This window comes from Paralichthys olivaceus, chromosome 9, assembly GCF_024713975.1.
Source record: "Paralichthys olivaceus isolate ysfri-2021 chromosome 9, ASM2471397v2, whole genome shotgun sequence".
Taxonomy (NCBI): domain Eukaryota; kingdom Metazoa; phylum Chordata; class Actinopteri; order Pleuronectiformes; family Paralichthyidae; genus Paralichthys; species Paralichthys olivaceus.
The window spans coordinates 15,403,737-15,420,194 of NC_091101.1; the positions used below are offsets into that span (position 1 = coordinate 15,403,737).

At 40.7% G+C, this 16,458-nt stretch overlaps 1 protein-coding gene across 1 annotated transcript in view; it reads left to right on the forward strand.

The window, feature by feature from the left end:
- Nucleotides 1–16,458, forward strand: part of trpc7b (transient receptor potential cation channel, subfamily C, member 7b) — a 44,135-nt gene that overhangs the window by 13,309 nt on the left and 14,368 nt on the right. The window contains exons 4-7 of the mRNA XM_069531921.1: nucleotides 2,486–2,650; nucleotides 8,865–9,081; nucleotides 10,927–11,160; nucleotides 12,533–12,797. Of these exons, the coding sequence (XP_069388022.1) occupies nucleotides 2,486–2,650; nucleotides 8,865–9,081; nucleotides 10,927–11,160; nucleotides 12,533–12,797 (881 nt within the window). The remainder of the gene's footprint in view (nucleotides 1–2,485; nucleotides 2,651–8,864; nucleotides 9,082–10,926; nucleotides 11,161–12,532; nucleotides 12,798–16,458) is intronic.

Consider the following 16,458-nt stretch of genomic DNA (forward strand, 5'->3'; position numbering starts at 1 on the left):
TGCATGTTTTCTCAAATCCAGGATGTAAGTGTGATATTGTGTTTATGTGTGTTTGTGTGTGTGTTTGTGTGTGTGTGTGTGCGTGTGTGTGTATGCTGGGCAGTACACAGCCTGTTTGAGCTGTGTTTTTATCCTGTACAGGAAAGCGTGACCAATACTCTGGGAGCTAATTACAGAGGAAGAGAGGAGAGAGGGGGGTGCAGGTGGAGCATGACTAGCATGTTGCTGGATGCAGGCGGGGGTTCATGCGTCATGGGTCTTTGGGATGATAAACCATGTGTGGTAGGGATGTGAAGCCCATGGTATAATTAACAAATGACTGATATCTGAGGCTGATTGGTGAAAAGGTGTGATGAGGGGGACACAAAGAGGCTAACGAAAACCAAGAGAGAGCAGGTCTGACCAGAATGAACCTGTGTCTGAGATCTGAGATGTGACCGATAAACAATACACAAACACAGTTTGATTGTGACACCAGTTTACCGCCTACTGAGCATTGATTACCCTGCCGTCCACATCCTTCCTCCAGCAGGAACAAAAACATTCATCCTCTCCTGTCTCACCACAGAGACAGTGCAGCTCTCATTCATCATGTCCTCTATTGGAGAAATATCATCAACAGATGCTGGCCAGGCCTTCTCCACCAAACGTGCTTCATCTGTGAACACACATTGCCTCTTATTTGTTGCCTTCTTTCTTTTTGCACAGTGTATTTTTAATTTATTTGCCAACCTACTTATTGGCATTTTTTCTTTCTGAAGCCAAGTGGCAGCTGTTGTGGATACGTTGTTAATAATATATTTCGATTGTGATGAATGCACAATAGATTTGCTCCAAATAGAAAAGCAGCCAACACATTCAAATACTTGGAAATAACCTGGTTATCTTCATCAAGAGGAGAAAATCAAGCCTTCTTCAGGAATAGAGTATCATTTCCTTCATTTAACATTCATTGCCTCTTTTACTCCATACTTGAAAGTGCGCAGTGCAGCATGCGCACGTTAAAGATGCTCGGTGGTGTTATACTTAAATCATTCAGTGTAGACATAATGAATGTGGGGCGTAGTGACTGGAACAATAGAAAAAGGACTCAGAACCAAAAGAAATGAGCAAAATACACAGCATGAGCATAATTGATTTAGTTTCTCAAAGAAAAGAAAAATTGGATTTTATGTCTGTGTTGTTGACTGTTGCTGCTGACTCAGCTGGACAAGCTGTGGCTAATTTACTCTATAAATAATGCTCATGTCTCAATGACCCACATACAGTTATAACTCACTTATAACCATTGTTCCACAACTTCCACTCATGGACAGGGAGGAGGAGGCATTTAGGTTCATATTTTTCCATCTAATTCCAGAGGAGATCAATGTTTGTTTTTATGAACATTATTAGCGGAGCTCACCACTTGTTTCCACTTCACTTCTTCTCTATAAAATTACTTGATGTCTTAATTCACTTGAGGGGCGTTTTCACCTCATTAAAGGTACAGTGTGTAGAATTTAGTGACATCTAGTGGTGAAGTTGCATGTTGCAGCTGAACAGCCCTCACCTCACCTCACCCTCTCCTTCCAAACTTGAAAAAGAACCTGTGGCAGCTTCAGTTGTCATAAAAACTCAAAAGGTGTTTAGTTTGTCCAGTCTGGACTAGTGTAAAAAAAACATGGCAGCCTCCGTAGAGAGGACCCTCTAGATGTAAATATAAAGAAAGGGCCTGTTCTAGGGTATATACAATTACAATTCATACAATTTAGATGAAACACACCAGTGAAAACATCATGAGGATTATTTTATATATAATTTGTGCCAATAGATCCCTTTCACCTAAATCTTATACACTGGACCTTTACTGGACACTGAACCAATGCAAATAGGACATCTGCTGAGGATCAGGTCCACTTGTGTGTGTGTGTGTGGGGGGGGGGGGGGGGGGGGACACCTTGTTAGGGACATGTCCCTTCTCTCTCTAACCAAATCAATTCCCATGAGCCTGTGTAGTGGAAAGAGATTTAGCATGGTGGATGACTTAATGGGATCATGTAAATGAGCCACATTCATCAATTTCTCTATTCACTGCACATTTTTCATCATTCAAACACAGGTTTCAGGTTAGGCAATTTATTGAATGTGATATTACATAGAATAGAATAAAAAGCCTTTATTGTCACTGTTTTATGAGACAAAGAAATTTCTAGTATCACTCCACTTGGTGCATAGGAAACATGTTGTATTGCAATAACGTGAAACATTTCACATTATAAGAAGATGAATATTTAAACATCTCACATAATAATGTGATACTGATATTGTATTTCTATTATCTGGTATGGTAGTAATGTGCTTCTGCAGAAGAACCATCTGAATGTTTTATGAAGTTAGAATTAGAAGCTCCTTTCTTATTTTTTCATTCTTTTTCTCTCACCTGTCTTCTTTCTTCTTTCCCTTAATTCTCTTCATATCAATCACTCTCACTTTCTCTCTCTAGTTCGTTGCCCATCCCAACTGCCAGCAGCAGCTGATGACTATCTGGTATGAGAACCTGCCTGGTCTGAGGCAGCAGTCCGTGGGGGTGAAGTGCTGGACAGTGCTGGGGGTCACCGTAGGTTTGCCCTTCCTGGCCATTGCCTACTGGATAATGCCATGCAGCAAGGTATGAACACATTTTACTCACCAGCTCTTTGTGCAATCATCTCCACTCAGAGTTAATACACACAGGATTATTATATGCTGTTTTTGTCATTTCTCTTTTTGTTTGGCAATACTCAGCTGTGGCAACAATACTGAAAGTCTATAGACCTTTAGCAGACCATGGTAGCTTGAAGGCACATTGCCTACCATGAACATTGTTTGATGGATGAAAAAAAATTGAGAGACTTCAGACAGAGCCTAATTCAAAACATCCTCGACTCAACCTCTTAGCTTTAGCTCTACATTTTCTCTCTACATGTTCTCCTGCCTTTGTAGTTCATCGTCCTCAGCTCTACTTAGGATGAGCTGTGCTTTGATCTGAATGCTAACATGCCAGTGGCCCCATTACAGTCCTGTTACAACCCCACCAATGTGCTAACATGATGGCATCTGAATGCTAAGGTGATACTCCATCCAGAATCTACTGTAGATGAATTTATAATGTAGCATGTAGTTTTTTGCTTGGGCAGCACACTTTGCATGTGTTGCCCGTGTTTGTGTGTTCATGTGTGTCCTCTCACAGTCCACAGACGTTCACATTGGGTGTTAGGGTAATTGGAGACTAGGTGTAAACAAGAGTGTAAATGGTTGTTTGCCTTTGTAAATTGGCTCTGAGATGCATCAGTGACCCATCCAGATTGTACCCCTCCTCTCGCCCCAATGTCAGCTGGGATTTGCTCCAGTTCCCCCCCGCGACCCTCATCATGAGACAATTATCCTCTTAGCCCAAACAGTCTATGTAAAGCGCCTTGAAATAATACATGTTGTGATATGGGGCTATACAACAGTTGTATCACCAGAGAAAGTTCTCCACTGTTGCTGCTCACTCACAGACAGACCTTTCAGTCTCACTAAAGCCATTAGGTTCATTTCCCAGAGGGCCATACATATGTGACCAAACTGAATGGCAATCCATCCACTAGCTGTCAGGATACAGATACAAAATGATGAGTGTAGGTAAAAACATTACAAAATTGCGATTACAGAACACTGAATGTTCGTAATTTCATTATAGGGCCCGAGGCACTTTATCACATTTTGTTAATACTCCATCAAGCAAATTATAATCTGTAAAATGACACAATATGACAGAGCTGAGCAAGCGCTGATGCAAAACTGCTTGTCATAACCCTCTACCTTTTCATCAATTGCAGTGTGTATGAGTGTGTATGTGTGCATCTGCGTGTGTGTCTGTGTGTTGAGATTCAGAAACATGGTTGAGGACTTTTAAGTGTAAGGTATGACTAATGAATTAGCCGTTTTGTGTGAGAGGATGTAGAGCAGTGACACTGAATGTCTCCACCAGCCAGACGTGGATTTAATCACGAGACACAAGCTGCTTCATATCTCGCTGTGTCACGAAAACACCTGTTAATGTTAATGAGTGAGTGTGTGTGTGTGCGCGTGTGTGTGCAAGTACATGCATGTGTGATTCAGTTGATTATGAATCATCAAGCTGATGAGTCTGCTTGTCACAGTCTGCCATTTTGTGATGGAGCTGAGAGAAGAGGAAAAAAAGGTCACAGTGTGTAGATATAATAAAAAAGCACGGAAAGCACCATGTAACTGTGTATTTTTACTATTATTGTTATCATTATTATGCCATACATGACTTTAAAAGGCCAAGTAAATAGTGAACATAGATATTTGAATTGATGAAAAGCCAGAATAGAAGGAAGGAAAACAAAAACTGAGACACAGTATGGATGTTTATACACACTTGATAATGTGATGGCAATTCAACGGAGACAAAAAGGTATATTAAACGGATCTGATAATGAAATAGATAGAGTGGGCGCAAAAGAGAAAAATACATCAAGACATAGGCTGCAGCCAGGAATCTTTAATGTGTTGTGGTTGAGAGTGCCCTCGTATACACCCGCTGCTAATCATGCAATTTAGTTCTGCTCATCTCATCAAATGCTCATGTCTTACAGCTCATAATGTTCACTACAACACACCATTATCACAACCACACAACATAAGACTTTTCATATCAGCTGGGGAGAGCTGAAGAAGATATCGATATTTTTGTTGCTCGAAGATAAGTGGCGAGTCAAGGGAGGCAGACAGAGAGGATGGATTCAATTTCTTTGGAAATCTCTCAAGATAAATAAAAAACCCACAAGCTATTTAAATTCTGATGGAGAATGTTTCTCTCACTTATTGATTGGAAAGGGTGAAACATAGTGTGTTGTGTGTGTGTGTGTGTGTGTGTGTGTTGGGGGGGGGGGGGGGTGCTCATGAGAATACTACAGCCTTGCATGAGTGACAGGGAGGAGATGAAACATGGAATAAGAAAAAACACGCCTGGGAGTGGATGTCAGGTTCCCCTCGCCTGGAACAAGCCCCATGCTTCGTGTTAAGGAACAGTGTCTTAGTATATGAATACATTAACACAGCACAGCAAACAGCTTTCCAAGGAAAATCTACTTGTTGCAATGTATTATTGATGAATTACTTAGTGAGTCAGTATTTATTTATAGTAGTTAATCAACACCCTTAATAACACAAATATTGCAGAGAAATTGGCAATTGCTTCTGTGCAAAATACTGAATTTAATATATCAGTCTTGTTAATCTGTTCCCTTTATACATTGACACTGTGTTAGGTCCGTGGCCACCAGTAACTTTATCTGGTAATTTTATCAGCAGAGATTTACTACAAGGAGGAAAGATGACTTATGAACTATCGAACACATCAAAATAAACTCTGATGCGATGGCTGGAAGTCTGGGCAGCTTCTCTTTGGTGAGGCATCAGATGGTATTTATTGGTGATACTCACAGTTGTAGTCTTCCAGGTGTGGGTCAGTCGGTCTTGAGTCTTTACAAAAGTCAGTTTCGAAAGAAATGTTCACAGCAGAAATTTGTTGCAAACAGAGATGAAACTTCAATGCAGGTCTCCTCAGAATAATAAAATCCTCAGGACGTGCTAAGCTATAGGAGTCGAGCAGAGGGAGGTTGTAATACGAACATTTGACCTTGTTGTTGCTTGGCAGCTCAATGATTCCTTTTGTGGTTCCACATTAAAAGGCTTATAAATAAATACAGCTCTCATAGTTTACCTTCCGTCCCCTAAAGCCTGAAGGAGTTTTACAAAGTCACAAGCATAATATCCAGATGTCAGAGCAGGCTTTTTTTCTTGCAGAGGAGCAAAATGCACAATGTTGCCCCCTTCCAGTTACACTTGGTACAGCTTGAGATGATTTCATAATTGAAAGCAGAGAGCTGAGCAGCTGGTTTGGACCTTGGAGCTTTACGTTCAGTTGTGGTTTAGTTGTTAATCTATACAGCATTTCTGTATGACTCAGCAGTTGTACATCACAATGGTAAACCAGATCTCCCTACTGTCACTCAAGCTCACTCAGTTGCTCCCTGAACTGACTCAATTTATAATATAAAGAGCAGCTGTTGTTACATTGTTAAAGGGATAGTTCACCTAACAATAAAATTGTAAATGTTTCTGGGTTAAACAGCGTTGCAGCCGAATCCAATACATTTGAGGAAAATGGTGAACACTTCTTCAAATGTAAAAAATACAACAGAAAAAAACATTCATTACATAGTACTGCTCCTGTGGTGTCATCCAAGTGTCCAGAAGCCCCAACAGTCAAATTCAACTCAAAACTGCGTCATTTACACCATGTTAAAGTGTTTTGTGGACTCAAACACTTCAAACAGAAACGTTTTGACAGTTTTACGGTTCCTGCAGCTCCACAGCAGCAACGAGGCTCCTTCACAAATTCTCCTTCAAAATGTGGTTTCAGCTTCTTGGCTATTAGCTCAACCCAAAACTTGTCTGCATGGCATTGTCTCTGTCAGAAAGCAGTCTTGTGAAAGCTGCTACACACTCCAGCGAAGGGTGTTATCTCTCAGAGCATTTGTCTTAACAACTCATCCAGTGTAGCTGCATGTTTCCAGCTGTAATGAAGCTTGAGATTGGCCCTTTTTTTCCTTGCAAACTAGGCACACCGTCTTGTCTTTATTGTTTTTCCTTTCTACTTTTCTTTTCTTGTCAGTGACGATATGTTACAGCTACATGTGAGTTACGTTCACACTGTGACACAGACATACAGCCTGGAGGGACCACCCTGACTGACATATTAGTCTACTATTATAGGCTTTTTTCTTTAATCCTCGAAAAAATTAATTACTGTCATGAATTTTTTCTTTGTGTTTCTGTTTTGCTTTGTCTTGCAGGCCGTATACAGGCAAGAGGTCGGAGCCTTGGTGTAGAGGCTATTTATTAATGCTAATTACACCAGCTATCACATCAGTTCGACAATGATAGGCTGACATTTATGAATTCTACATACACTCCCATTTTAGCTAATGATTTTCTCTTTAATTACTTTCCTGCAGTCTGTCATCCATTTAATTTGCTCTAAGGTCTCTTTGCATGCAAGCTCTCACAAGCCCTGGTGTTGGTTTTAATTATTTCATTATTCACACTCAAGATGTCCTTTGGCTCCTCCCTTGCATCTCTGTCCCTTGGGGTTTTTTTTTCCCCCCTTTCCCCTCGTGTCTCTTTGGACATTCAAACCCAGGTCACCACGAGAAATTCCAAGAAAGTCCAATCGATACCCACCGTATAGGCTCACAATCAATTTAACCTTTTTCACTAAGGATGTTTAAAATTTGAATCACCTACAAAAAAAGGAAAGAAACAACATTTAGATAATCTATAATGGTAAATTGTTTTGAGTATGTGTATGTGTGAGAGAGAATGAAGGAACACATGAGAACAATGACAAACCCCATAATGTATTGTCATTTCAACTTCAAGTGTACAATATACATTTCTACATCATTACACATGCCTTACTATTCAGAGCGGATGTCAGCTTTGATTCTTCTAGGTGAAAATACGTTAGAGAATAACAGAGGACAGAGCAGCTCCAGTCTTGCCTTCTGGGATTTCAATTTCACACCAAACCTCTTTCAGTTAGCCTTCATGCCCGCGGCCACCATTTGGAAGGAGTGGAGAAGATCAGCTCTTGTCACAATCACGCGGATATAAAAAAGAAACCCACAGGGCTTGCTGTCTTCACGTCTGGTAGACCTGATCTAGGTTGACCATCTCATTTAGTCTACGAGGTGAAATGGATCAGCTTTAACAGCCGAGCAGCTCGGAGTGCCGTCCCAGTGGCAGGAGGAGGATGAGAAATGCTTTAGCAGGGTTGGGATTTACCAGACAACCTCTTCCCACATGGTTCAGTAGTGACTGGCAGTGGAACAGCTATTGAACCTCATGTGTTACAGTGCATGCAGAGAGTAGAGATATCCTGTGGGTAGGTAATATTGAACGCAGCAGGTTTAGAGAGTAACGAATAGTGGGATCTCAGATATCTGTATGGGGTTGGAAGTGTCTCTTTGTCTGCCTGTGTGTGTGTGTGTGCTTGTGTGTATCCTGGCACGTTTTTGTGCAATTATGAAAGGGTCCCTGTGTGGTGGCATGTTTAACGCTCCTTACATTCTCCACATATGGTGCATTTGCACAAACTCTTGATAGTTGGGGACACTGTTACTGTGGCACTATGTGGCTGTGAAAGTGACTGGTGATTAAGCACATCCACGAAACAGATGCTGTTTGCAAGCTGAGGTGGTTGTGTAGTGGTGCTTTTCAAATGTTGATCTCTGAGGACCAAACTCTCAGGAACTATAAACGTTTATTTGAGCAGCAGCTTCCCACTTTTTTTAACTGTTCAAAAAATATGTCACGTTCAGAACGATTTCCTGTCACGGGCTGTTGTGTTGGCAAACAAATTATGACAACTGAAAATGCTGTAATGTGTTCATCATCCTATCTCATCATCCATTGCAGTCACAACAGCGCTTTGGCATCACCTCACATCTGTTCTACTCTGTATTGTTATTTAATGCTTTAAAAATGTATAAAATGACTAAATATTATATGAAATGTGAACGATCCACCAACCGTCATGTTTCCGCAACAGGAAGCTACTTTCACAAAATAACTTGAAAGAACTCAGTGTGTTGCATGCACTGAGATAACAGTGTTTACCAACACATTCGCCAAATCAACCTTACATAAGATAGTAATGTAAGTGTTGTTTATAAGACTTAAACAAATATTACTTATCTCTTTTAAATTGCATTGTCATGATTATTTGTAAACCTCATACATAATGGATGATATTATTTTACTTCCAGATCGGTCAGATCCTGCGAAGCCCATTTATGAAGTTTGTGGCTCACGCCGTCTCCTTCACCATCTTCCTGGGTCTGCTGGTCGTCAACGCCTCTGACCGCTTTGAGGGCGTCAAGAACCTCCCCAATGAGACCATCACAGACCACCCACGACAGGTGTTCAGGGTCAAGACCACCCAGTTCTCCTGGACAGAGATGTTGATCATGAAATGGGTGTTGGGTGAGTTGCCTTCTCACATATACACAGCGTGCACAAACAAGAAAAAGAACCTGTGGCAGCCTGCAGTTGTCATAAGAACTGAAAAAGTGTTTTGATTTTTCAGTCTGGACTAATGTAAAAAACAAGGCGGCCTCTGTAGAGAGGACCCCCTCGTTGTAAATATAAAGTATTTAAATATGAGGGGCCTTTTCTAGGGTAAAGAAAACTACAATTCATACAATTTAGATAAAACAAACTAGTGAAAACATCATGAGGATTATTCTACATTAAATTTCTGCCAATAGATCCCTTTCACCTTAATCATAAAAAAATGAACCTTTAAAGAAAATTTAAAAAATGAATTCAGGATCAAACTGTTGAATTAGGTCTGCACCACAATTGTTAGAGTTCTTCCCTGATCTGCATCATTCCACCAAGTTTCATAGAAATCCATTGTGTAGTTTTTGTGTAAACTTGCTTACAAACAAATTGACAAGGCTGAAAAGACAACTTCTACCAAGGTTTGGTAAGTATTTGATGCTAATCCTAAATTCGACAATTCTCCATAAATCAGACAAGTCCCTGGAAAGTTCAGTGAACTTCTGATGTGATGCAGAATTAAATATGAATTCAACACCATACCAACCAAGTGGATGAAAGCCAGGGTTATGGCAATACCACTGTGCATTCTCTTTTATCCTGCATGGATCAAATGGACGTTTCCTGGTTGGATGCAGCATGGGCCGGACTTGTTGAAGCAGTAGCCATGCTGAGTCCAAACGATTAGCTAGAGGTTCACCTGAGAGGCGGTACTGAGGAACTGTGTGAGGGAGGGATGGTGAGAAAGAGAAATGGGTGAACGGTGGGGTCTGTTGAGGAAGGTAGATTAAAGTAAAAGGAGGAGTAGACCGATGTGTGGCAGGAAGACAAAGAACAGGAAAAACTGGAAGGATAAAGAGTCCATGGAAATGTCTGTCAGATCTTGGCTGCTTCTCATGGGGTGTTTGTGTTATTTCTGTCTAGAAACTCTCAAACACATAATATAACATTATGTGTGTACCTTGTAAAAATTGGTTCACATATGGTTCTGTTTGTATTTTTTAACATAGTGTATCTTTTTTTGGCAGCAGGTGTTCATGTGTGTTTGTGTGTGAGCAGTGAGTGGTGGCCTACACAGACCTGGGTAATTGTAATTCCAGCAGCATGCTTTGAAGGCTCAGTGATTGTTTCAGAGATGATACTGATCAGGGAGCCTTTTCAGTGACGTTCATCTTGTTTTGGCTCCAAATTGAGAATGAATGGTTGCGTAGGAGGAATTAAGCGTGTGTGTGTGTGTGTGTGTGTGTGCGTGTGTGTGTGTGTGTGTGTGTGTGTGTGCGTGCTAATAAGATAAAAATCATAAGATTAACAATCAGTTAAATCTGTCATTACATGTCTCCTACATTTTTAGAATCGGTCAAGAGTTAAAAATCCTCTAGTGTTCACCAGGTGTCATTATAAAACCCTTAAGACCAAGAAATGTGATTGAGGCTTTAATATTTTACAGTTAAACTCTAAACTTTATTAAAAATAACTCTAGATGATAAGAAAGCACAGATATCACTAAATGTGTATAACTTGAATGAAGATGTTGTAACATAAATGCACATCTTTAAAAGTTTTGATATCGGCTAACAGAAATGACAATACCAATCTGTGAAATGTTTATCAGCCAACTGAGAAAGTCAATGGGGTTCTACTGTGAATGTGCAAGTTCCAAATATGTTTGTCTATGCATGTATTATTTAATTCAGGTTTGTAGGACTGCCTCTGAGCGTCTCTCTGTCCTTGTGTCCTATGTCCCTATTTCTGTGTATCCTTCCTCAGGTATGATCTGGTCGGAGTGTAAGGAGATCTGGAGCGACGGCCCCAGGGAGTACGTCATGCACCTTTGGAACGTGCTGGATTTCGGCATGCTGTCCATCTTCGTAGCATCCTTCACGGCACGCTTCATGGCGTTCCTCAAGGCGACCAAAGCTCAGCAGTATGTGGACATGCATGTACCAGATGAAGACCTTAGCAACGCCTCGCTGCCTGACGAAGTCGCTTACTTCACTTTCGGTAAAGAATGACAGTAATGTTTGTAATTGAGTGTCCTGTATGTGTCTCTTCTTTGACTATCTCTGAGCATAGCAACTATCCTGCTAACTATCTAATCCTTTTCCTCTTTCTATGACACAACATGATAAACTGCATCACTTCTTATCTACCAGACAGTTTTTCCCACCCAGAAAAAAAGAAGAAGAATTTGACACCCTTTGATAAAACGTTAAAGCTTTCATGAGCTGCTTGAATCTGTGTCGTGCTGCATCAGTCACTGATAAGAGAAAATCAAATTAAATGAGCATTAGAGTAAAAATTTCATGAATAACTAAAAACCTGAGCTTGGGCCTCAGGGATGAGAGTGTGTTTGTCATTTAGATAAAAATGTCATCACTTATCGCAAGATGTTCATGTCAGAATTAATACTATCCGTCTGACTTTCTTAGAAATGTACTGTCAGGATATTTAACAAATCATCATATAATAACACCTCTGCACCATAGAAACCCTCCTACAGCCTGCAGACGTCTGGACTGTACAGTGGCCTACTCAGGGAAGCTTCATCAGTGCTGTCATCTGGTGGTCTGACTCTGTCATGACACATCAGTAAAAACAGTCTTATCATCAGTTGTAATCCTCACATGTCTCCACATCTGCACTGAAAATTGCACGTTTGTATGATATATTTTCATACTTCTTTTCTCATACACAGTTTCACAGGCACCATCTTTCTTCTATGTGCTCTTCTGTTCATTTCTTCTATTTGCCTTGTATCTAGTTTATCAATCGATCTACATGTCGGACTGTTTGCTGATGTTCTTAATTCCCCTTCATCCCTTTATCCCTCCCCTCTGCTGTCCACTAGTCTGATACACGTTGCTTTCTCTCTTTCCTCTCCTCTCAAATGTTCATCTTTCTATCCTCACATAATCCACCTTCTTACTGAATTACCTTCATCAAAGCACATGTTCCTAAAAGCCAAGATTGTGCTCTCCAGGAACATCTCTTGCAAACATGAGATCACACTGTAACCAAACGTTTTCTCTGTGATGCGTGATATGGTGGTGTATGAGATCAAAGTAACCCTTTAACCTCCTGTATTTATTATTCACATGAGCATAATTATTTCGTGAATGTTTTATAAGACGCTATCATATTGTTTTAAATCAACTTTTGACCAATTGTTTCAATTTGATATCTAAAAGATATTTAAATACTGAATTCATGAAAGCAGCTATGAGCTCAACATTAATGTTGGAGCTTTACTTTTCTGCCTCTCAATCAGTCAACAATACAGCAATCTCTGTTTTGACTCTGCGGTTGCTCTTTCAGTAACACAGATGCATTATTCACCCATTCATCATCTTTCTCTCTCTTTCTCCTCCTCTAGCCAGGAACAAGTGGCGCCCCTCCGACCCCCAAATCATCTCAGAGGGCCTGTACGCCATCGCCGTTGTGCTGAGTTTTTCACGCATCGCCTACATCCTGCCGGCCAATGAGAGCTTCGGCCCGCTGCAGATCTCTCTGGGGCGCACGGTCAAAGACATCTTCAAGTTCATGGTCATCTTCATCATGGTGTTTGTGGCCTTCATGATCGGCATGTTCAACCTGTACTCGTATTACCTGGGAGCCAAATACAATCCTGCCTTCACCACGTGAGTTACAGCCTCATTGGGTTTTAGTATGTATGGCATTGGGTGAATGTGTGATTGTGTGTCCAGACCGTGGTTCCATCTAAACACATGCACACATGCAACATGCATTTTACCCTACTCCCTTTTTCACTTGTACTCATAAAGATGAGCACAGTGGGCATATACAATGATCCCCAGTGCTGGTGATTAAATGTCAAGAGTATCTAAATGTGGGTCCATTGTTACTTTTATTGCCAGACAAGGCAGAAGGACAAAGACATCTCTAGGGACATATAAATCATCACGTCCGCCCTGATCAGACTGTTAGTTAAATCTCTGTGCTTTATTAGTGGCGGAGATCGAACTTTAATCGCTCCTCAGGCTTAATGATGGAAATCTGCCCATTCGGTCGAATTTAATAAGGAGAGTGGTTAAAGGATTCCTCAGGCCTTAAAATCTTTAACAAACACTCACGAATTGTAATTGTAAAAACAGCTTTAACAAAACTGTGGGTAGTAAACTGTCTGGTTCTGCAGTGCCATTGTGTTTTTTGTAGTGCAGGGCTCCACTCTGGTTTATCTCTGCTATAAACGCAACTATTGATCTACATTGAAGGGGAATTCAAATAAAGTAGAAAGTGTCTGTGAGAGCGTAGAGGGGAGACTAATAAATATTGGTAAAAATGTAAATGCTCAGAAAATTGGTTTTTGATGAGGCAAAAAGATCTGAGCCCATTGATTTCTTAAAATCTATCTAATAATTCCAGAAATGTCTCCGTCTGTCTGTGGCTCACATATCTCGAGAAGCATTCATCTTAATGCCTCCCTATCACAAACAGGCATGTATTGAGCAGGCAATGCATATTCAATTTTCCAAACTATTTGGTGAAGTTTCTCTGTGGTACAAAAACTTGCTTATAATTTGATTAAGTGCCAGGATACAGTCAGTTGATTTTTTTCAACACTCGGACTCTGATCTGAATATATGACACCAAGAAAGGTTGACAGTGATGAGATGGAGAGCAGTTATACATGGACAGTCGTCCATGTATAACTAAAGGTCACGAGTGTGTAGAATTGATTGAGCACTTCAAGAACAAAAGCTTCAAGAATCGATTCACATCTATTCAATATTCTCTTGACATTAGTTCATATCATCCTCTTCATACTGACCATGAGATAATCTCAGCATGAATACATTGTGAAAGAGGTGGTCCTTGTTCAGGCTTCTGTATGACTCTGACAGATTAAGTGGCGCAGGCTATTATTGCTTTTAGTTATTGAAAATGATCTGACTGAAATTGCAAATGGGGTGATAACAACACTTAGTGCTATAAATGCACTTTACCTGCTAAAGTGTTGCATTCATTCAAAGCAGACATATCATACAACCATACCAAGTAAATACACTTCTTTCACTTTTCCATATCAGTAACACGTGATCTAAAGTGTATTCACCTGCTGTTTAACATTTACATGTTCAAGTCGTGTTATATATCAACCTGGTTGTAAAGCAATCAACTCATCCAACAAGTCCCTGAACGCCTCAATCTGAGCAACAACGTATCTGCCTCCCACCTTCATTTGAGCTCATCCATATCACGGCCTGTCCGTCCCCACGTTTCCACTGCAACCAGAGTGATGGAGGATCTGTGAAAGTTGTTGTCTAATATGTGGAGGGGAAGTTATCCATCTTGTGTGACTGACAGGATCTTTCAGAAAGTCTGTTTATCATCATTCATCTCAAAATAAAACCTCTCCCTCATGTCACTCCCTGTCACATATCATTACTCATTCCCTCTGAAGAAGACGTTCTACGGATGTAAACTGATGACATTGAACCATTTCTACTCAATCTGAAAGAGCAAATCATGCTTTACCAGTCTTTTTGTCATTATTTTGGCACATGCTGTTCTTTTTGTTTTACTTTACCACAGATGGAAATTCTGTTATTGCAGTTCTGCGTCGAATCAGTCATCTCACCAGGTTTAGAGCAGAGACAAGTTCAAAATCAGCCTCTACACAGAGGAGCATGTTGCTCTTGTTTATGGTCTTTTGCATAATTTACCCACCAGGTTTTTCATAACAGATACAATCCCATACAAATAAAGCATCAGTCTGGTGTATGACTTCAACTTGAATGTCTGCCTTCAGTGAATTGTATTTTAGTAGCAAAGTTAAACCCTTAAGATGAAGACAAACAGATGTCAGCATCTGTCTGCGTCATAAGTATAAACCTGATGTTGTGGGCTTGTTTGCTGTTACTGGTTTAGTGAATCACACACCACAGTTTACCCTGAGCTTATTACCTTGCACCCAACATTCATCTCCATAATACAACCAAAGCTGAAGGATTAAACATGATAATGTTAGAACGACCATCGGAGCATTGCCACCATGTTGTTCTCTCTACTTGTTTTGGCAAGCCGAGCTATGATAGCGATTCGGTTTTCCTGGCTGTTTACCGTGCCAGACTTCCCATCCATCTGTCTGTCTGCCTGCTCTTCTTATCTGGTTATGCACCTGCCTGTGCAACTTTCTGCACTTGGGTCTACATGAGCACTTCTCTTTATTACCTACGCCAAGGAGGTTTTGTTTTCACTCGTCCATTTGTTTGTCAGCCTTTTTGCTGGTCAACAACAACAATACGCAAAAACTACTGGATGGATTAGCACAAAACTTGGTGGAAGGATGTGGTGTGGGTGCAGGTCCAGATCTGGGGGTGGATCCAAGGATTTATTTTTTACCTTCATTAATATTGTGAGATTTTCAACATTTTCCTTGATTTCTCAGAGAATAATTTACGGATATTTATTTCTTATGAATTGAAATGTGATTTCATAAGGAGCCTTTTGGCCCTCGGCGGAAGTATGTGCTGTACTGAGTTACATTCAAGTTACATATGTATCTAACCTTACCCTTCACCTTTCGTCCAATTTCTCACCTTTGTTTAGCATCACCAGGTCAGAAAGTTATACAATCGCTTTCAACATCTGATAGATGCAATGACACCAATTACCAGTCAATGTTTGTGCAACCTCAGTAGTTTAGTTAACGCACCAGATGTCTGAACACCATTAACCTCACATATCCCTATAAACTATGAGCTATGAGCGGCCTGGGAGTGGTTCCTGAATTTATGACCTACTAAACATTCACTGTACATAGAATCACTGATGATAAAACGTGTGTGATTGGACTCTAGCTGTGCCTGAACGTGCACATACAGGAGCTTCTCTCCTGAGCTGCAGCACAGTGGTTTGTGCTGCGAGTTCTACTTGGCTGCCCACATGGCGCCAGAGAACGAGGAAACGTCATGAGCAGACAGACAGAGCAGCGGTACGAGAGGGAGTTAACAGAGAGGCAGATGGACAGGTGGAAACACAGTCTAATGGAGTTGGAATGAACAGTCGGAAAGAGCGTAGTCACAAACCGACAGTCAGGCATAATGAAGACTTCTTAAAAAGCAGAGAAAGGGAACAGAACAGGCCTCGGGCTCTGTAGATGTAACTGTCTTATCATTACCATTAGGGTTTTTCCATCATGAGTGTACGATCTAGCTCAGTGCATTGTCCCCTTATCACTTCTCTTCAACATCAAGGCTGATTTAAAAAATGGGCACTAACACAGCTGCTTTACAAATGGACTCCACTTCTGCTCGTCTTAATAACCTCTGACTGCAC